General features: G+C 59.3%; 5 protein-coding genes across 5 annotated transcripts; 2 read left to right on the top strand and 3 right to left on the bottom strand.

Annotated features, from left to right (window-relative positions):
• Positions 1-1,810: 1,810 nt before the first annotated feature.
• GGTG_02879 (hypothetical protein) lies at positions 1,811-5,475 on the top strand. Its single transcript, XM_009220655.1, has 2 exons — positions 1,811-3,857; positions 3,931-5,475. The coding sequence occupies exons 1-2, from the start codon at positions 2,407-2,409 to the stop codon at positions 5,150-5,152; spliced, it is 2,673 nt and encodes an 890-aa protein (XP_009218919.1). The 5' UTR covers positions 1,811-2,406; the 3' UTR covers positions 5,153-5,475.
• Positions 5,452-8,742, bottom strand: GGTG_02878 (hypothetical protein). The gene is made up of 5 exons (XM_009220654.1): positions 8,440-8,742; positions 8,190-8,308; positions 7,473-8,111; positions 6,238-7,403; positions 5,452-6,154 (listed from the first exon to the last, which is right to left on the bottom strand). Exons 1-5 carry the CDS (start codon positions 8,502-8,504, stop codon positions 5,759-5,761), a joined length of 2,385 nt encoding a protein of 794 aa, XP_009218918.1. The 5' UTR covers positions 8,505-8,742; the 3' UTR covers positions 5,452-5,758.
• A 220-nt stretch (positions 8,743-8,962) lies between these two features.
• GGTG_02877 (ribose-phosphate pyrophosphokinase 3) lies at positions 8,963-11,964 on the bottom strand. The gene is made up of 18 exons (XM_009220653.1): positions 11,539-11,964; positions 11,419-11,448; positions 11,178-11,311; positions 11,067-11,096; positions 10,966-10,999; positions 10,866-10,882; positions 10,787-10,792; positions 10,703-10,732; positions 10,605-10,629; positions 10,536-10,545; positions 10,431-10,469; positions 10,314-10,367; positions 10,116-10,252; positions 9,883-10,049; positions 9,810-9,815; positions 9,625-9,689; positions 9,479-9,553; positions 8,963-9,411 (listed from the first exon to the last, which is right to left on the bottom strand). Exons 1-18 carry the CDS (start codon positions 11,583-11,585, stop codon positions 9,349-9,351), a joined length of 969 nt encoding a protein of 322 aa, XP_009218917.1. The 5' UTR covers positions 11,586-11,964; the 3' UTR covers positions 8,963-9,348.
• A 212-nt stretch (positions 11,965-12,176) lies between these two features.
• GGTG_02876 (hypothetical protein) lies at positions 12,177-15,420 on the top strand. The gene is made up of 2 exons (XM_009220652.1): positions 12,177-14,733; positions 14,823-15,420. Exons 1-2 carry the CDS (start codon positions 12,687-12,689, stop codon positions 14,927-14,929), a joined length of 2,154 nt encoding a protein of 717 aa, XP_009218916.1. The 5' UTR covers positions 12,177-12,686; the 3' UTR covers positions 14,930-15,420.
• GGTG_02875 (hypothetical protein) lies at positions 15,350-19,236 on the bottom strand. The gene is made up of 3 exons (XM_009220651.1): positions 18,720-19,236; positions 16,515-18,628; positions 15,350-16,435 (listed from the first exon to the last, which is right to left on the bottom strand). The coding sequence occupies exons 1-3, from the start codon at positions 19,060-19,062 to the stop codon at positions 15,707-15,709; spliced, it is 3,186 nt and encodes a 1,061-aa protein (XP_009218915.1). The 5' UTR covers positions 19,063-19,236; the 3' UTR covers positions 15,350-15,706.

The following is a 19,236-nucleotide window of genomic DNA, read 5'->3' as shown; positions in this document are numbered from 1 at the left end:
ACAGAAGAACTGATTGGTTCATGAAACGGGGGCTGAGACGGACAGATGGGGGATGAATCATCCTCTGGATCCAGATCCAGATCCAGATCTTGGGAGGTAGTTAGGAGATACCGATACCTAGGTACTACCTAGGTAAGTACTAGGCAGATATTCGGGAGACTTGTGAACCAGTCGAACAGAGTGCCCACTCGCCAGACAGTCACACAGTCCACTGATGTGCGTTTGTTGGCTCTGGGAGCTCCTGCATCTCGTGAAAGGGTCTCGATGCATCCATCGCAGTCTAGCGGGAGGGGGGATACGATGTGGGCATCCACCCACCCAATCCACAAAGGAGACAAGGGCTCTCCAGGCACAGGATCCGGAGCTGACAGGCTCCTGCCGCTCTCATCGACTTCTCGAGCGTCTCGGCGCACGTTCCATTTGCCATTCAAAACCGCATCCACGGGCCTTTCAATCCAGGGCCGGGTGGCTTGATTTGGAAGCAGAGGGGAGAAAAACAGAGAAGAACAGAGCAAACACATTGGTAGCATGAGCCGCGTGTCCCACGGGTGAGGAGAGCGACGGCCCAAGACGGCACTTTGGCGCGGCCGGACTGAATTGACTGCCGTATGGCGTATGGCGTCAAAAAAAAAAGAGGGGAAACAACGCATGGCTCTGCAAAGACAGAGGTTGTGAGAAACCCATTTGTCCGTCCATGCGACTGTGCCGTCAATCTGCAGGGGGATGCGGGCAAATCCAATGGGCCGGTCCAGACCTGGGGGCGCGTTTGTCTCCCCTGGCCTGCGCGCTCAGCCCTCGCCGAAACTGTTTGTTCGAGCTGTTAGGCGCCAGACGCCTGCCGTTTTTGTGGCTGCGGGCGCTGGGCTATGAAATTGTTGACGGACCGTTTTCCACTGGCGGGCGGGCAACGGCCACCGCACCAGCCGACGGCGGGTCGGGGTGGCCGAGCGGGGAGCTACAGAAAAAAAAAGATTTGATTTCTCTCGCTCCCAAGCGCTGACGACGGCAGGCTCTGCCGTCCTACCCGCAACCTGCTGTCTTGGACTGACCCCAAGAGCGGTTACCAACACCTGATGACGTCTCTTCTCCAGATCAGCGGTCGCCCAAGAGCCCGCAATTCCTTGTTTGCCATCATCCTCTTGCTCTTGGTGCTTGGGTCTCTGCTTGGCCCGCTGGAGCCCCCTGCACAGAGCCGCCCATTCGCGTCCACAGCCTGGGGCTTGGCGAATGCTTGGGGCTGACTTTCAAGATCTCCCAAGATGCGCGAAAACGGCTAGGAATGGCAAAGCCCCCCTGTGGCCCTGTGATGCCGTGCCACCACACCAACTCTCTTTTCCCATCAATCTCACTCATGTGGTACTTGCAGCCAAGGGAGGCGTCGTCAGCTGAACACACACAAGTACAGGTCTCAGCTGGGGCGCAACGAGTGAGCATCCCTGGCAGTCGTCAACAGTGATGCCAAAACTGACAGGTGGACATGGAATGGAATGGACAGTGGGGTGCTGTCTTTGTCCTTTCTTGTGCCTGTCTCCAGACTCTTGTGTCAGTTGGCTGCATGCCGTTCGTTCCGTTTCGGCTACCACCAAACCTTCCAGTCGCTAAGTCGACGCCTTAGCGGGTAAGTGACCTGCACGCCACGGGGATGCAGTCCAGCCTGGTCCCTGATCGGCTTTTTTTGTTCCTACGCTAACTGCGCGTGGAACCTGGGCCGCTGGCTTTTGACCTCAACCCCTGGCCCGTCCATCAGCCACGCGCCCGCCCCCCACCCCTACCACATCTCCGCTGCCGTTCCATTCCCTTTCTTCTTCGCGCTGTCTTGGACCCTGGGGCGGCGGCCTAGCCCGCCGCCCTGCCTGCCCGTCTTCATGTGGACCCCAGGAGTCTGGTCCACCGTTTTGACGGTGCCGCGACTGCTCCGCCCTTTTCAGCTCGTGGCCGAGAAAATGCCATGGCTTGATGGCATCCTCCCGCTCGCACACGTGGTGCCTTTTCTCTTGTGTCTTTGCAAACATTCCTTCTTGTATACATCATCTCCCGCTCTCGCTTGCTCTTGCTTCCCTCCCGCCCCGCTGCCAACGAGGCTAGCAGCAGCCAAGCGAATCCATCTCCATGTCTCGGGACTTTAGTGCCGTCTGCGCGCTCTTGGGCTGACGCACGTCTCCCTTTGACTCGACCCTCCATTCCCTCTTGTCCTTGGCTGGTGAGAACTCACCTTGGCTCTCGGGGAGTCTCTCCACGGTTGTTGCCTATTTTCTCGGCACATAACGGTTGTATCATACATGCCATCTCTTTCTTTTCGAGACTCATGACAGGCCGGGGTGCCTAAGCTGGACCTATTTTACACTCTCTCGCTCGACTTCATTCAGCTTCCTCTGGCTCTCTCCTTCACAGATTAGAGACTAGGCGATGCCTTTCCTACACGCCCTTTTGTTGTTGGGCGGCCTGGCCAACGCGGCCGATCTCACAAAATATGTCTTTACCGACACCGGCTCTGCGGGCGGAGGCAACACCTTCCCCGGCGTGAGCGAGCCCTTCGGCATGGTCAAGCTGGGCCCAGACCTGTTTACCGGCGGCGACAGCTATTCGGGGTACCAGCCCAACGGCGATTTCCTAGGCTTCAGCATGCTTCACCTGAGTGGTACTGGCGGAGCCCCAAAGTACGGCGTGGTGGCCCAGATGCCGGTGCCGGGCAAGGTAGAGAATCCGCTGGGCAACCATAAAACGGGTCGGGAGACTGCGGACGTCACCGAGGTCGGATATTACAGGTCCAAGCTGAAGACGGGCGTGACGGTCGAGCTCGCCGCTTCAAGCCGCGCGGGAATGTATCAGTACACGTTCCCATCTGACCCGAAGCCGCGAAACGTCATCGTCGACGTCTCCCACGTCCTCCCATCCTTCCGCGGCATGGGGCTGGGCCAGCACTACCTGGGAGGCAAGATCGAGGTCGACAAGGACGGCTCGGGCCAGACTAGGTACCGCGGACAGGGCTCGTACGACAACGGCTGGAACCGGTCTCCCAAGTGGACCGTCTACTTTTGCGGAGTCTTCAACGAGTCTGCCACCTTCAAAACCTTCCTCGGCGACTCGGCGGCGGGGGAAACCCTGTCCCGGTACTCGGATGCCTCCAAGGTGGAACACGCGACCAACCGCCTGGGCGCCGTCTTCACCTTTGACGCGGCAGCCGTGAGCTCACGCGTCGGCGTTTCCTTCATTTCCGAGGATAAGGCCTGTCGAAACCTACAGGACCAGGTGCCTGCCGGCACGCGCCTGTTGGAGCTGAGGGACAAGACTCGCGACGTCTGGAACTCGCAGGTGCTCTCCAAGGTGACGGCGAACGACAAGAACGAGGACAACCTCCGGCGGCTCTACACCTCGATGTACTTTATGCACCTGATGCCCACCAACAAGACGGGCGAGAACCCCAAGTGGGACTCGCTTGAGCCTTACTACGACGACGTCTTCACGCTCTGGGACCTGTTCCGGTGCACCACGGCGCTGTTCCACGTGTTCCAGCCGTCCATGTACGAGGACTGGATCCGGTCCATGATTGACACCTGGCGCCACGACGGCTACGTGTCCGACGCGCGGTCCTCCTTCTTCAACGGCGCCGTCCAGGGCGGCAGCAACTCGGACACGGTCTTCGCCGACGCCTTCATCAAGGGCGTCCGCGGCCGCATCAATTGGGACGACGGCTACGCGGCCATGGTCAAGAACGCCGAGGTGCAGCCGCCGAACAACGACGACCCCAGGGACAAGTCTTCATCGACCAAGGAGGGGCGCGGCGCGCTGCCCGACTGGCTCAAGCACGGCTACGTCACCACCAAGTACGCCCGCTCCGTGACGAGGGCGGTTGAGTAGTGAGTCTCGCGTTTTACCGCACCCATTTTTCAACTCTCGAGGACGTGAAAGCTAACGCGAGAAATTGCAAAGTGCCGGAAACGACTTTGGGCTCTACCAAGTAGCAAAGGGGCTCGGAAAGACAAAGGACGCCGAAAAGTACCTCGGACGATCGCGGCAGTGGAGAAACCACTGGAACACCAACATGAAGTCGCATGGCTTCGTGGGGTTCCTTGGGCCGATCGGCGAGGGCGGCGCTTTCCTGGAACAGGATCCCATGAGCTGCAACGGGTGCTACTGGGGCGACCACTACTACCAAGCGCTCCCCTGGGAGTACTCGATGAACGCACACCACGATATCGACCAGCTGATCAAGCTCTCAGCCGGTCCCGAGACGTTTGTGAGGCGGCTCGAGACGATATTCCAGCCGAACGTGCGCGAGCACGGCCACGAGCAGTTCGACAAGATGATCTTCAACCCGGGCAACGAGCCGAGCTTCACGACGCCTTTTCTCTTCAACTTTGTAGGCCGCCAGGACCTGTCGGTCAACACGAGTCGGCACATTGGCAAAAAGTTCTACGGCGTCCGCCCCAACGGCCTCCCGGGGAACAGCGACGCGGGCGCCATGGAGTCGTGGATCCTCTGGGTCATGCTGGGCCTCTACCCGCTCACGGGCCAGACCACCTTCCTCATCGGCTCCCCCTGGCTCGAGGACGTGACCATCTCGCTCGGCGGCTCCAAGTCCCTCCGCATCCGCTCCACCGGCGGCTCCGAGGACGCCTACTACGTCCAGAGCCTCAAGGTCAACGGCAACGACTGGGACCGCGCCTGGCTCACGTGGGACGACGTCTTCGCCTCAGGCGGCACCCTCGACTTCGTCCTCGGCCCGGAGCCCTCAGCCTGGGCCCGCGACGCCAAGCCGCCCCCCAGCCCCGCCAGCGAGTCGTACGTCTACGACCCGGCCACCGAGGGCCCCCGCCCGCAGCAGCAGGGAGGCGGCGGTAGCGCGCGCCCCGCCTGGGCCACCCCCGTCGCATCCGCACTGGGCGCCGCCGCGTTCGTCGGCGTCGCGGCCTGGGGCGTCGTCCTCGGCCTGCGCAGGCGCCGCGCCCGCAAGAACAGGGAGGTCCTCGCCACCGCCGCCGGCCGGGGCCGCTCCATGTCGGGGGGCCCCACCGAGGCCACGCTCGTGTTCGGCCCCGGCGCCGAGTCGTCGTCGTCGGCGTCGTCGTCGCCCTCGCACTCGGCCAAGCCGAGCCTGGATGTCCCCGTCGGTAGCGGCGGCGTCGTTGCTCGGCCTGTCCCAGAGCCTTGAGAAGGAGGTGTGTGTGTGTGTGTGTGTGAGAGAGAGGGGGAGGGACAGGACGAAAGGGGAGTTTTCGGTTTTTGAATTTTGATGCCTTAGTGGGAGCGTGCGGTTAGAAACACCCCCGCTGCTAAATGTTAATAGCTAGACGCAGATACCTAGTTTCCTTTTTCCTTTCCACCTTGGAGTTCGAATTACCGCATGCACATATCATGAGTAAGCTCCAAGGAAGTAAGCCTAGGGGTTTCACTTGCACAGGCTTAACGAGATAGGTATACAAGACATGGACAGCAGGGCGCTTTTGCCTCTGCGTTTTGTTCTTTCCTCTCCACCATGATTATTGAATCCCGACGGGGTGCGCATAAAATACAGTGAACACAACTAACTGATCAGAGGCGTCTCACTTGGGCACAGATTCCAATCTGCGTCTATTCAACTCCCGTCTTTATTTTGCCGAAATACCGATTTTGGCAGTAGGGATGGTTATTAGTACTCATGAATCCCTAACACAGCTTTTCCCGATGAAAAAAAAAAGCACCCTTCTGAAATTATTTAGTGCTTGTCGCCAAGTACTTTTGAGGGGTCCTCCTGGGTAAAGCCGGACACGCAAGCAGCCTAGGCAACGTCCCAGTTCTCCTCATCGGCCACGTCGTAGTCCATGTTCGCGTGCGACTGGGCCTCCCTGGCGCTGTCCAGGCCCATGTTGTCGTCTTCGTCTTCCTCGTCGCGGTCACCCTCGTCGGGCCTACCGCTAGCCAGGCCCGACGCCGGCGGCTTGTCGTCAGTGCCGTTGCCGCCCTTGGCCGCCGTGTCGACCTGGAGCGAACCTCCTCCACCGTCGCCAGAGCCTGTTGAATTCGGGACCCATGAGACCTCGAGCGTGCCGTCGATGCCTAGTATCCCGCCACCGCTCGACACGCCATTAAAGAAGGCCTCGGCGGTTCGCCGGTCGTTAAACGTGACGCGCGCGACACCCTTTTCGCACTGGATGTCCTTGAACTCTCCGACGCCCTGTTAAGCTACCAGTCAGTAGGTGTTCCAAAGGAGGGCCTCGCTTGTGTCACCAGTTGTCGGCAGCAAAGGAAGGCACTCACAAGAAGGTGGTGGCGCAGTTTCTCGTCCTTGTCGGAGTCAGAAAAGTCCACGCCTGAAACAGCAACCCGTTTGGGCCGGTGATCCAGAGAGTACGCGGCGTAGGCGGCGTGGTGGCCGCCACCCCTGCCCCGGAACCCACCACCTCCCCTGGGCGGATATCCGGCCCATGGGGGAGCATAGCCTCCGCGCCCACGACCCCGGTAGCCGCCGCGGCCGCGGAGGGGCGGCGGAGCGCCCCAGGCGGGCGCCTCGTCCATCTCGTTCGGGTTCAGCCCCATGGACCTGGCCTCGTCCTCGAGCGCGGCGAGCTGGGCCCGCAGCGCGTCGGTGCGGCCGCCGCCCTTGTCCGACGTGGGCCCCGACAGTTTGGAAAACGTAATCTCGGGAGACGAGTCCTGCTTGCCCGTGTGACCCGCCGCGGCCATCTTTGCCTTGAGCTTCTCCTTCTCGGCCTGCTGCTTGGCAAGTAGCTCCTTCTGCCGCTCTTCGAGCTCCTGGCGCTGGCGCTCCACCTCTTCCTTCTTGCGTTTCTTCTCATCGAACGCCTTTTGCGCCTCCTCCTGCCTGCGGACAAACTCCTCCATGTCTACATCAGGCTCAGCATGTTCACCGTTGCTTTCGTCCTGACCGTTGGCGGCGCCGTCCTTAGCGTCAACGCCTGCCGTACCGTTGGACACGTTGGAGCCGTTGGAACCGTTAGAGCCGCCGAGGGGGACGGGTGCCGGAAGCGTAGAGCCGTCTTCCTTGTGCCAGAAAACGCGCACAAACCGATTGTCAAATATGACTTTGGGGGATCTATAGGCCGCGTTGGCCGAGCCCCATTTGGCAAACTTGACAAGCGCCAGTCGCTTGTACGGCTGCATGGATACGGACACGATGTTTCCAAACTGGGAGAAGAAGCCGCGAACCTCGTCCTCGGAAAACTTCTCCTCGGGAATATTCTCCACGACAATAGTCGTCTTGCTCTTGTCGTGCGAGGGCCCATCGGCAGACAGCTGCGAGCGATACCCATTTTTCCTTCCGCCCCTCCCCTGCCCGTTTCCATGGCGGCCTTGGCCAAGCCTGGGATCAAAGGCACCAGGGAAAGATGGGAAGCCGGGCAATTGCGCTGGCATATGAGACTGCCCTTCGGGGAGGAGTAATGAAGAGTTTGTGGGATCGTACCCTGCGTGTCCATGATTGGTTCGTTAGCAAGGGTCTGTACTTGGTGATAGGGCCTCAGGCTGTTACTCACCACCAAACTGACCCTGTGCTGCGGATGCAGAAGCACCATAGCCCACCGAGGGCACATGCTCGTACTGACATGTGTTGCCCCTCGTACAGAATCCTTGCGCATCATAGTCCCGACAACGTCTTCTTCTCGAGCCCTGACCCTTGGCAGATTGAGGGAAGTGTGGCGCGCCAGGAGGAAAGCCGCCGGGTGGGGGCGGATGGAAGCCGGGGAGGAGGGCGTCCATCGGAGGCATCAGCGACATGGGGTCGTACTCCAGTTCGGCGGATGGCAAGCCGGCGGGAGGGAACCCATGTGACTGGAAGGGCCCAGGCGCGGCTCCGTTATTGTAGGCCGAAGGGGCATTGCCGTAGCCTTGACGGCGTGGCTGTTTCGTGGCCCTACCGCCGAAGCCACCGCGGTCCCCGGGTCCGGCGCGAGACTCGGTGTCGCCGCGGTCGTGGTACGAGCGTTTCCTCGAGCCGGTCTGAGGCGCAAAGGCCGGGGCGGCGCCGGACAGGGCGGCGGGGTAGCGGGGCCCGGACGGCGGCGCTGCAGGGGGTTGCGGCTGTGGTGGTGCAACCTTGGGCGCGGGAGGAGCGCCGGGTAGATAGGACCTATAGGCAAGGGCCGCGAACACGTCATCGAGGAAAACCGTGGCATCTAAGGTTGTGCAGGCGCGCGATCAGTAATGCGCCGGCCAAGAGCACCCAAGAGGCTCAGTCCCAGCATAGCTCGTACCTTCCTGGAGAAAATCCGGTATTTCCTTCTCGCAGTTCTCGCGCACCTCCTGGGCGGATCCGTCGTGGCCTAGCAGGGCAAGGACGTAGTCGGCCAGAACATCAATGTCGGCATCCGATCTAGAGAGCCCAAACACTCGCGCTGTCAGTCACAACCAACTCGCAGAACCCTGCCCATCGCAACGTGATATACACGGCTGCTTTCTGCGCCAGGGCGCCTGCCGGGGCAAAGATAGCGAGGGGATACCGACGTATTCTCGAGGCGCTTGACGATCCATGCCTTGACCAGCGGAGCGTCCTGCTCCGGGAACAGCATTGCGGGAAAGGACGCGGGCTGCGAGCCCAGGAGCGCGAATCGCGGCGACGCCGACCAACCCAGTTCAGAGAACAGACCGAAGCATGGAGGCGCGGTTCTCGGAGGGAATGATAGAGGAACCGATTGTCGATGGGCGGCAGCAGGCGGAAAGGATTTCGTCGGATTCGGGAGCAAACCGAAGTTGGCGGTGGTGAGACGGCGTTTCTGGGAGCTAGATTCCGACCCAGGTAAACGCGTGCTCATGTGCCGAATTGGCCTGCGCATACCTAGTTTAGGGCCATCTTATCGGAGCTTCTTATCACGCCGACTGTGACCCGCACCTGGGGCCACACTGCTCCACCCTAGGACAGCACTGTTCAGCTGGAACTTTAGCGCGTGGAGGCTCCACACAATGCCATTCAGCTCCCAAAGACTGGGAGCTCCAGGTCGGCACTGTCGGGAAATTAGGGGTACAAGCATGGGGAAAGTTGCCAATGAGTTATCCATTGTTGGTTACCTGTATTTAAGTATCGTATTCGGTCAGTCCAAGCACCCTGGGCATGCACGAGGCTTCATGGAGAGCCATGAGAATCCGACAGACAGGTAAAAGGGTTGATGTGCACCCTCAAACGACACCAGAGGGACGGCTAAGCCTTTTGAGTTTCTGTCCTTCATAAGGTAAACAACAATAAAAAATCAATGCAAACAAAAGCCGTCCTCATGTATCCCAAAAAGACGGCGGACATCTATCCATCAAACAAGACAGACACTTGGGTACCGGGAAGGTACTTGCACTTAGTGAAAGGCACCCAGCCAAGCATCACTGTCCTCCCCCGCAAACTGCCCGGTGATCGCTGCTTCTACCTTACACCGGAACGTGCGTGAAGAGGTGGCTGACGCTCTCTCCATTGTGTGTTCTCCGGATCGCCTAGTCGATCTCGTTAGAATCAAAGCATGATCAAGGCAAACAACCGGCTGGGCATGTTCTCGCTCACCTCGGCAATCGTGGCTGAGACATCAATGACTCGAAGCTTGGGGCAAAGGTCGACCTTGTTCCCCAGAGGAACAGTCTGATGGCAACACGGGTTAGTATCCGCACTCGCACAGCTCCAGGCCAGGATTCCATGGGAGCTTCACATACATTGGTGACAACCACCTTAGACAGGCATGACTTATTCAGGTTGTCGATGGCGTCGCCGCTCAGAACTGCGCACGGGGCGTTTGGGTCAGCTACTTTCGCTTCTCTGCCACAAGAGCACTTATGGGGAATCCAAGCCAGTGGGCAGCCAGCTTGAACGCCGTGATTATCGCGTCAAGGAGACATACTTCCGTCTATAGGGGGAAATCGGGCGTTAGCATGTCTGCTGACAGTGAGAGATGGGATGAGAACACCACTGACGAGTCACTATTGCCACCACCTCTTCCGCTCCGTGCTCCTTCACCGTCTGAGCGGCCTTGCTCAGGGTGCCGCAGGTGTCTGCCATGTCGTCGACCAGGATGGCAATCTTGTCTTTGACATCACCGACGAGGACCATCCGGCCTACGACGTTCGGTCGCGGGCGCTCCCTGTTTATTTTTTTACCCAGATTAACAACGCAATCTCAAGCAGGCCTCGATGTGTAGGGGACTTACTTGTGAATGAGAGCGAAGCCAAGGTCCAGCCGGTCGGCAATTGAAGTCGCTCGCTTCGCTCCACCGGCGTCAGGCGAAACGATGACACACTTCTCGACTGGCAGGTTCTCCCTGATCCATCGGAGGACAGATGGCTCCTTTTTCCGGTCAATTCTCGTGCCTAATTCTCCAAACAGGTAGTGGTTGAGTGGCACTTACAGCGTAGAGGTTATCAACCGGAATGTTGAAGAAACCCTGGATTTGAGATGCATGCTGCGGGCGAGTTAGTACTCAACCACCTTCGTCTACTGTCATTTGCATAGCTTTCAGACCTACCAGATCCATGGTAATGACGTGGTTGCATCCCGCAGTTTGCTGTCAAGCAGGTCAGCACGGTTGCAAGGCGATCCAATCGTATGACTTCGCTGGGAGACCACATACAATCATGTTCCTATAGTCACCCCGTATTAGTATATGTGGGTTTCATAGGGCCAGACCAAAGGAACCTACGCAATCAGCTTGGCCGAGATAGGGGCTGTGGGAGTCGACACGAGTTAGTAATCATGTATTAGGTGGCAGGCGAGGCTTTGGAAACATTGCACACGTACCTCTAGACCGGTCCTTCTTGTCCTGCCGTGCTAAGTGGATGTTAAGATCTGATCTCGAGCCTACAGGAAGCTGGGGAAACTAACCGTAGGCTGTTAGGAGGTTAGTGGATCTGTGTGTCACACGAAAAGCTGCATCACGAGGCCCCTAGTAGGCTCAACTTACGAAAGTTCGGTAGGACACTTGAAATAGATAGAACCTTCCGTGTCAGCGAGGGAAAGGATTCCCGAGATGGCAATGGCCGTAGCCGCAACGCCAGGCTCACCATGTGATCCTCCGAGCAGATGCTGTCCGGCAGGCTTTTGGGGCGTCAGCGAGGCCATGGCTGATGTGTGAACATGCTCTGGCGAGAAACAGGAAGCATACCATGGGTCATAATGAGCAGCTCCATCAGCCCTAGCGCGAAGGAGACTGCGTGTTAGTGGACGGCTTTCCCGGTGTCAATCCAGAGACTGCCAGAGCGAGAGGAGAACTAACCGTCGTTGATGTCGCCGGGCATGGTGGACTGGATGATGAAAACATCCTCGTCTCGGACAGACTCGCCGATCGTGACGCTCGTCTCTTGATTTGAGTAGTTCAGGCTCATAGTCTTTGCAATCTCGATACCAAGGCTGCGGGGAGGGGCACGAGATGTCAGACTGTCTGGACGACTGGCAAGCCTGGCCCATCAACAAGGCCGAGGAGACCCCCCAGGGGTGAAGTGTCATGAACCACATACCGGTCGCCAACCAGCCGGCCCAGCAGCATACTAATATGTTTCGAGCCAGGTTAGCACCATCTACGGTCACCAGTGGGGCGGACGGACAGGGCGCATGGGGCATGGGGATGTTTCGCATACTGCGAGTTGCCGCTGAGCAGCTTGATGGAATTTGAAGCGGCAGCCATGGCGCCGTTGTGTGAGTTGCCTGCCGTTGCCTGCCGTTGCCTGCCGTTGACGGGCGGGAGAGGGCGTGCGCCGAGAGCGCGGAAATCTGCGGCCGGTTGAGGGGGAGGGCGTGCGAACAGCAAGTCTAGCTCTGGGCGACGCTCGCTTATGAGCAGAACCTAGGGCTGCTGAGCTGGTCCTTCTAACGCCCTTTCTAGTCAACGGAGAAACGAAAAGCTTGAGCGGCAGAAAGTTCGTCAAGCACGGGATTGGAATCCGAAGCCGTCCCCAGTTGCTATGACCATCCGATGCGGCTGCCCGGGCTGAGAAATTTCAGTGGGGTCACACTGCATCCCTGCTGTGCGACGCTTTGAGCAAGTGCCGGTGGCTTTTTTTTTTCGTCCTTTCTTTTATCTGGAGGTGGATGGTGCCCCGCCATTTTCCAAATCCAGCAGCCTGGCAATTGGACAGGCGCAGAGACTGGCTTTGGCACGTGAGAGCCTGGGGCCGCCACTCTGGTGCAGCCAATGCCCCCCCACCCGGACACGTCAAACCTTCACCGCATCCCGCTCCCAGGCCTTGCCAACCCACACCTCCCCAAGAGCCGCCACACCGACTTCTTTTCTGCCGGCCTTTTCACGACCAGCCCAGGAAAAAATACCAGACCGCAACAAACAGCCACCTTTCGTCGCACAACGCAGCCTCTGCATTCGGGCTTCCATCGAGGCTCCCGCCAGGTGTGCGGGCGTGATTGTCTCCAAGGGCGGTGCTGGTACCGCATCCGCCAATTGCAGCAGTGCCGCGGGGGTGCCAGTGCTGCACTCCTGTCCAGGCGCATCACTGCGGGGGCTGGCTGTTGGGCGGGAGTTGGCTCGTACTAGACCCGGAGCGAGCTCGACGTTGCTTAGCCGCATTGGCTGGTACCTACCTACCTACCTGACTCCCTGGTAGGTATCTAGGCGTCTCTAGGTACTGCCCTGGTATTTGTCGTGCCGCGCCGCCTCCCCTTTCCACCCATCGCCGCCCCTTCATGTTCCCGCCTGCCGCCCTGACCAGGTGACGGTGAATCGGGACCTCCAAGCCAACGGCAACTGCCCGCCGCCGACGCGGGCACCGCCACCATGGGCCGTAAACCGAACGCCCTGATTCTCCAGTTCTTCGAGCGCGGCCCCAAGCTGGCCGACAACAGCAACCGCTATCCCCACACGTGCAAGTCCTGCGGCGAGAACTTCCCTAAGGGCCGCATCGACAGCCTCACTACCCACCTGACCAGGAAGTGCCCCGCAATCTCCGAGAGCGACCGCGTCAGGGCCTGCCTCACCATCCATGGCTTCACCAAGGCCGCCGCCGAGCAGGGCACCAAGCCCGTTCCCGTCCACTCGACTCCCGCCCGTCCGCCCGCCGACGCGCCGCCCCCTGACCACGACCTGACCCAGCGAGACTGGACCGCGCTTGAGACGCTCGCCGAGGTGTCGCGCCAGATCGATCTGAGCGAGAAGCATGACGACCGAGGCATCCCCGCCGGCGTCCTCACCACAGCAGATATCGGCGCCGAAGTCGCCGACCGCTTCGACGCCCAAGACCACTTCGTGGCGGTTGACCCCGGAGCCGTGGGTTTCAAGGAGGAGGCTGGTGCTGTACCACTCCAAGAGCACGTCGCACAGGGCGAAGACGCTGCAACTGGGTCGCCTCCAGTTGATGTGGACAGGGAAGAGTTGACTGCCGAGCAGCAGATTCACGCGCTTCTCCAGTCCTCGGAGCCTGCCTCTCATTCTACAGCCCTCAGCGTAGCTGCAGCAGCAACCGCAAGGCTGAATCCGCAACTCTTAGACCCGCAGCTCCGCGAAACCAACGCGCTCGCTATTCTACAGTCCACTGAGGTCCCTCAGGGGGACATTGTGATGGAGGACGGTACGGACGTGACCCAGCAACAGCCATGGGGCGAACTCACACAGTCTGACGCGCTCGCAATCTCCATGCGCGCCTCGCAAGCAGCCGACTCTCTCCTGGGTCCCCAGATGATGGTCAAGGGTGGCTTCCGCTTGTCGAGCCCCAACAGCGGCAAAGCCCGACACTCTCGCTCGCGCTTCGACGCCCACCGGCGTAAAGAGGTGCAGGAGGTGCGCAAGATTGGAGCTTGTATACGATGCAGGATTCTGCGGAAGACATGCTCGAGAGGGCACCCCTGCGACACCTGTAGGAAGGTTTTGTCCCCCCGCATCTGGAAGTCAGGCTGCGTCAGGACCAAGTTCTCAGAGCAGCTGGATTTATACTCGGCCGGCGTGCAGATCGTGCTCAACCAGCACCGCTTAAACGATCTGAAGGCTCACGTTGATTTCGCCGACCAGGGGACTGTTCTTGAGCTCTCAATCTTCCCCGAGAGCAACTTCAATTTCACAGTCCACGCCCTGCAGAGCACGGGCCCCAAGGAATGCCTGACGGACGAATCTGGCGCCCCGTCGACACCCTGGGCTAAACAAGACCTTCTCATGATCGACTCGGACAAGGAAGACGTGCAGGCCAAGGTGGAACTGTATATGCGGAAGGTCCTGCACGAGTTTGTGGAACGAGAAAAGTCAAAGTTCGCTCGCATCACCCTAAATACCGCCCTCAGCCTCAGCCACAAGACGCAGGACGAGCTCCTCAAAAAGGCCATAGAGCTGTGGGGGCTGGTTGAGATTCTCGACCGTGAACGACAGTGGCACATCCTGGCTCGGTACGGCGGCCCCGAGGGCAAGACGCGCTGGATCAGAGACAACACAGACCAGGATTGCTTCACAACCGTCTGCCTCCAGCTGACGGCCGCGGCCGAAAGGAAGGCAGCCCAGACCAGCAAGCAGCTCCTGACGGGCATGCAGCGAGTGCTTCAGGATAGCAAGACCAAGATTGACCACAACATGTTTTTCACAACCCTCATCCTACTCAACTGTATCGAAAAGACAACGTGGGCGTTCAAGGCGTGGGAGCAGGACACTCTGCAGCCTATGTGGCCGCTCGAGAAGGCCCCAGTGAGCTTTACCCAGCAAGGATATATACTTGCAGACCTCCTCAAAATGCTCCTCGGCATCAGGAAAGTGCTGCCTCGAACCTTCTGCAGGGAGCCAGGCGGGATGCTTGCCACACAGGAGCCTGCATTGCACGAGTATTTTCACGATCTTGATCTCAAATGTGAGGCATCTCCGTGCCATCTGCCCATCTCTCGTCTGCTCCCGAGTGAGGCGCTATTCTTACTGACACAATCACCAATATTCGCAAAGATGCCGAAGTCCAAGCAAAGCAAGAAAATCCAATCTTCTCCCCAACCGACTCTCGATCGCTCGAACTTTTGTTCTGCTCAACGCTGCTGCTCTCCAATGGGGAGTGACGCAGCTCAGCAGAGTGCTCTCCCCGTAACTGGTGGCACCCTGTACACGCTGTCTCTCCTCCCTGCTACCCTCTCCTTCCTGTCTCCCACGATCTTACGAGTCAAATGGCCTTCCTACCACAACACTTGCGAATACCCTATATCTGCCTGACCGCTACGGGTATCCTAGTATATTGCTACAAGGGGAACAAGCCGGGCTGTCAAATATTATTCTTATGAGACGCCTCTTTTCTGCGAGGCGGGAGCCTTGTGGCTTTATTGGGCATCGGATACTGGACTGTTTATAATTAATTGGCACCTGAACCTGTGTGGCGTTTTCCTTGCTGACACTAACCACGCATTGGGTGTTTTTCTTTTCTCTTCTGGCGGCGGTCGAGCCTTGCTATGTGTCGGATTCACGTATCGGGATGAATGAATGATGGACAAACACGAGACCTAGAAAGACCATAATACCCACGGCGTTGTGATTCCCTAGATTGTCTATCATGGCCTCTCACTCGGGCGGCAACTTTTGCGGTCTATTCGTTGATTACGAGCTGGGAAGACTCGTCTATGGTATTTAAACCTTGCTGTTCTCGTTCTTCGACGGATGCAGGACGCAAACGTGCATGGTTGGGGTATAATCAAAAATGGGGTTCCTTCTGAACGGGAACATGGATATCAAGGGAGAGCCCGAGACGCCGAATAGGTAGGCGCAGATCCAAAACGTTTGCGCAGCCTCGCTCGCTACATATAGATAGGGACCTACAAGGAGACAGACGAGTCGGTCCTGGCCTGTCAAACACCAGTAATGCTGCCCGCCGAGCCTTTGCGCTCGCCGCCGCCGCCGTTGCTGCTGGCCGAGTCTCTCCGCTTGACCTTCTTGAAGCAAGCAAACTCGTTCTTGCTCGCGTCGCGCAGGCGCTTGAGCAGGTCCCGTAGGCCGGGCAGCTCGCCCTGCATCTTGAGCACGGCGTCGCGGTCGGAGCGGGACTCGATCTCCTGGTAGATCTGGTTCTGCAGGTCCTTTGCGCGCTGCGTCGTGTAGTGCTGCAGCGTCTGGGCCGCAAACTCGACATCGAGCGCCGCCTGCAGCAGCGTCGAGAGGTCGTAGCGGGGCCGCGTCTTGAAGGCCTCGAGCAGCTCGCGCGACGTCTGCTCCAGCAGGTACGAGAGCACTTGCGTCGTCAGCGAGTTCGCTGTCGTCGACACTTGCGAGTGCACTAGCACTAGCGTCAGTAGCACCTCGTATACGTACGGCCGCGCCTCCCGCGGCTTGGCCCCGTCCGCTGGCGCCCAGTCAGCCGCCGCCACCCCGGACCGGATGATGGACCGGAGTGTTTCGATTGACGGCCGTGTGTACGACTGGAACAGCCGCGCGTCGATCTGCCCCAACACGTCGCGGATCGTCTTGGTCTCGTCTGTCAGCTTCACCGAGAAGGCGTTTTCAAACTGGGTGTTGAGCGACGGCACAAGCTCCGACCGCAGACACTGAAGGTTGCTTAGCGTGAGCAGCATCCTCACATTCTGTTCATCACATGGTTTTTCTTGTCAGCGGCGGGTTCAGGCGGCAGAATGGGAGCTTGAATAAACGGTCTGGCCTTACCCTGTCTCCGGCTTTGACGGCCACACCTCCCATGCTCATACCCAGGCTGCTGGTAGAGCGCTGACCTGAGGTGCTGGTGACAGTGTGACTGTCACCCTCGGTGGTCCAGTCGTCGTCCGACTTCTTGATAGATCGTTCTGCATTCTCCACCATACCGCTCAGGGCCTTGTAGAGTGTTGTCACATATTGGCTGCGCACCATCTGCAGCAATTTCGCCGGCGGTGCCGTTACTATGTCCTCGGACCCAGGTTTGGCGGTGGCCTCGGAGATGTACAGTATCTTCTGCATGCCGCCGAGCAGAGAGCCCTCGAACGAGGAGAAACAGGCAGGCATGCGCGTCACATCACGGCGGTCCGGGGAGCGATTCCAGTCCTCAACGTATTTGATGCTCTCAGCATCCTTGTTCCATGCGGCGCAGAGCGCCGTCACGCAGCGTTCGCGAGAGACGTTGATCAGAGTCTTGAGTAACTCGAGCTCCTGGCCGTCGCCACCACGCCCCACAGGCGCGATGGCTGCCATGTCGGATGCTCCGGAGCCTACTAGGGCAAGCATCTTGGCTAGATAATGCACGCCGCTAAGTGAGTTGGACCACGGTGGCCAAAATGCGAACTTCTCCCACGCCTCGCCTCGCTTGGGCGACGGAGGGGGAGGGTTGTTCGCGTCAAGATTGAACCTCGGATCTCGCATGGCAGACGGAGTCAGAGCGCCAACCAGAGACGTCGACATGGGCGTCTTGGGAGTCAGGGGCATAGGAGAGAACAGCAACGAGATATCCTCAGGGGGCGGGCCGGCGAAGAAGATGAAGACGTGCTCTCGCAGCATCTCAACCAGCTCGACGGTGCCCTTCTGCAGATTCACAGTGCCAGGTTGAGTCAGGATGTGGTGTACCTGTGACTCGCCGTTGTAGCCCGTCGGGAGGCTGCGCTGCGTCCTGCCCTCCATGAAGCCTTCGACCGTCTGCCAGAACTCGACAACCTCTCCGAGGATGCCCTGCGGAGACAGTAGAGCGCTCAGGAACGACAGCACTTTCTCCCAGAGCTCCACCACCTCGGCCGAGTCATAGTTGGAGGCCTTGACGTCTACGGACTGTCGGCCCAGCGCGCGTAGGTACGAGGCGATGGTCTGAGGGGCAGGTCGATCGACACTTGACAGGCGCCGCCTGAGCAGCTCAATCTCCACCTTTGTCCGGTCTGCATAGGCCTGTATTTTCCCCTTGAGATGGTCGTAGCGGCTGAGCAGCCACACCCATATGGGGTTGTCTTCGACGCCCAGTTCGAGCAGCAGGCTGATGAGCTCCATGTGCTGGTCCTGCGGCTGCCCTGGCACGTCCGACTTGGTGACGTTGTGCAGAGCAACTAGCTTGCGCCACACGACACGCTTGAAGGCGGAGATTTGTTCCTCAACGTCGTGCCACATACGGCCGGCGAGGAGGACTTGATACAGCTGCGAATCGCTAGCTTGCTCCGAGCCCAGCTCCTGGATGAGGCGCTTGGCCTCGTCGGCGAATCTCCTCGCCTTGGAGTACTCTTCAACAAGTGTCTCGTGGTCTTTTCTCTTGATAGCGTCGGCGATGGCGGCGCTTGTCTCGACGTACTCGCGGAACCTGCCAAGCGAGTTCGCGACCGTCTTCAGATTCTCCTCCTTCTCGCGGCCGCCCAGCGCGGGACCCCAGACGTCCTCGGCCTTGGCTGACACCTCGAGCAGAGGGGTCTTGATGCCCACAACCCCGTACTCGCTCTCCTTGACAAGCGCGTTCTTCTTCCTCGGGTCCGAGGGCTGGAGCACTGGTGGGGCAGCAAGGGAGATGCTACCGGCCCGGAAGCTGTTCCTACTAGCATTGCGTGAATGGGCACGAGCGCGCGGAGATGGGGGCGGGGGCGGCTCAGCACCGCGGTATTTCATCTCCTTGTAGACATTGTCAATCGTGGCTTTGGCGCGCACGAAGCGCTCGAAGTTGGACTCGACGAGGACCTTGAGCGAGGCCGACTTCTGGTCGATGGACTGCGATAGTGTATCAAGTCCCATTAGGAGCTGTTGCGTATCGGCTGTGGCGTGCATCTGCGAAAGGAAGAGGGCGGGAGAGAATGTGGTCGAGGACAGGAGGAACCGGTTTCCTAGGTAGACAGTTGGGCAGATGATCAGCGACGCCAGCCCTCGCAGTCTCAGTACGTGCCGACGGCATGGACAGTCCTTGTGGCAACTTACGCAGCTTGGGGTCGCTCTGCAGCGGCAGGCCATACTGCTTGAGGGTCCTGACGACACTATCGGTAGTGCCCAGGGGATCTGGCTCATCCTTCTGGACGAGGTTCCCCACGCCATTGGCCGTCTTCTCGGAGCCGGGAGGGAGGCTGCCGCGATTGCTGACGGCACGCTCCAGGGCATGGTACTTGGACTTTCTCCGGTTCAGCCTGGCTGCCTTTTTCTTGGCGGGGTCGACGCCATCGTCATCGTCGGATGCATCGCTGGTGTTCTTTTCGGCGGGCCATTCTACAGGGTATAAGCTTGGGATCTGGTAATGTTCCATTACCGTCCTCTCGAAGTCGGCCATCGTGGCGGCGAGTAGTGGCGGGCAAGACGTGGAAAGTTGGTTTGAAATACAAGAGAAGAAGAAACCCAGCTCACTTTTCTAGACGGCCGCTCCAGTTCCGCGTCTTGTGATCATGGCTTCCTGGTCGAGGCAGGAACCCGAACCAGGTGAAGCAACTTGGTCCAAGTCTGAACG

This window comes from Gaeumannomyces tritici, assembly GCF_000145635.1.
Source record: "Gaeumannomyces tritici R3-111a-1 unplaced genomic scaffold supercont2.2, whole genome shotgun sequence".
Classification (NCBI taxonomy): domain Eukaryota; kingdom Fungi; phylum Ascomycota; class Sordariomycetes; order Magnaporthales; family Magnaporthaceae; genus Gaeumannomyces; species Gaeumannomyces tritici.
This window is presented reverse-complemented; position numbering and strand designations above follow the sequence as displayed.

Excerpts from the sequence above, each read along its gene's own strand:
- GGTG_02876 (XM_009220652.1), top strand. The coding sequence starts at position 12,687 with ATGGGCCGTAAACCGAACGCCCTGATTCTCCAGTTCTTCGAGCGCGGC. Across the intron at positions 14,734-14,822 it reads TCACGATCTTGATCTCAAAT|ATGCCGAAGTCCAAGCAAAG; the intron begins GTGAGGCATCTC and ends ATATTCGCAAAG.
- GGTG_02875 (XM_009220651.1), bottom strand. The coding sequence starts at position 19,062 with ATGGCCGACTTCGAGAGGACGGTAATGGAACATTACCAGATCCCAAGC. Across the intron at positions 18,629-18,719 it reads GCAGAGCGACCCCAAGCTGC|GAAACCGGTTCCTCCTGTCC; the intron begins GTAAGTTGCCAC and ends CTGTCTACCTAG. Across the intron at positions 16,436-16,514 it reads CCGTCAAAGCCGGAGACAGG|AATGTGAGGATGCTGCTCAC; the intron begins GTAAGGCCAGAC and ends TGTGATGAACAG.
- GGTG_02877 (XM_009220653.1), bottom strand. The coding sequence starts at position 11,585 with ATGGCTGCCGCTTCAAATTCCATCAAGCTGCTCAGCGGCAACTCGCA. Across the intron at positions 11,449-11,538 it reads CTGCTCAGCGGCAACTCGCA|TATGCTGCTGGGCCGGCTGG; the intron begins GTATGCGAAACA and ends GAAACATATTAG. Across the intron at positions 10,630-10,702 it reads CAAGAAGGACCGGTCTAGAG|CCCCTATCTCGGCCAAGCTG; the intron begins GTACGTGTGCAA and ends CGACTCCCACAG.
- GGTG_02879 (XM_009220655.1), top strand. The coding sequence starts at position 2,407 with ATGCCTTTCCTACACGCCCTTTTGTTGTTGGGCGGCCTGGCCAACGCG. Across the intron at positions 3,858-3,930 it reads GTGACGAGGGCGGTTGAGTA|TGCCGGAAACGACTTTGGGC; the intron begins GTGAGTCTCGCG and ends GAAATTGCAAAG.
- GGTG_02878 (XM_009220654.1), bottom strand. The coding sequence starts at position 8,504 with ATGCTGTTCCCGGAGCAGGACGCTCCGCTGGTCAAGGCATGGATCGTC. Across the intron at positions 8,309-8,439 it reads GTCAAGCGCCTCGAGAATAC|ATCGGATGCCGACATTGATG; the intron begins GTCGGTATCCCC and ends TGGGCTCTCTAG. Across the intron at positions 7,404-7,472 it reads AGCACAGGGTCAGTTTGGTG|GGTACGATCCCACAAACTCT; the intron begins GTGAGTAACAGC and ends ATGGACACGCAG.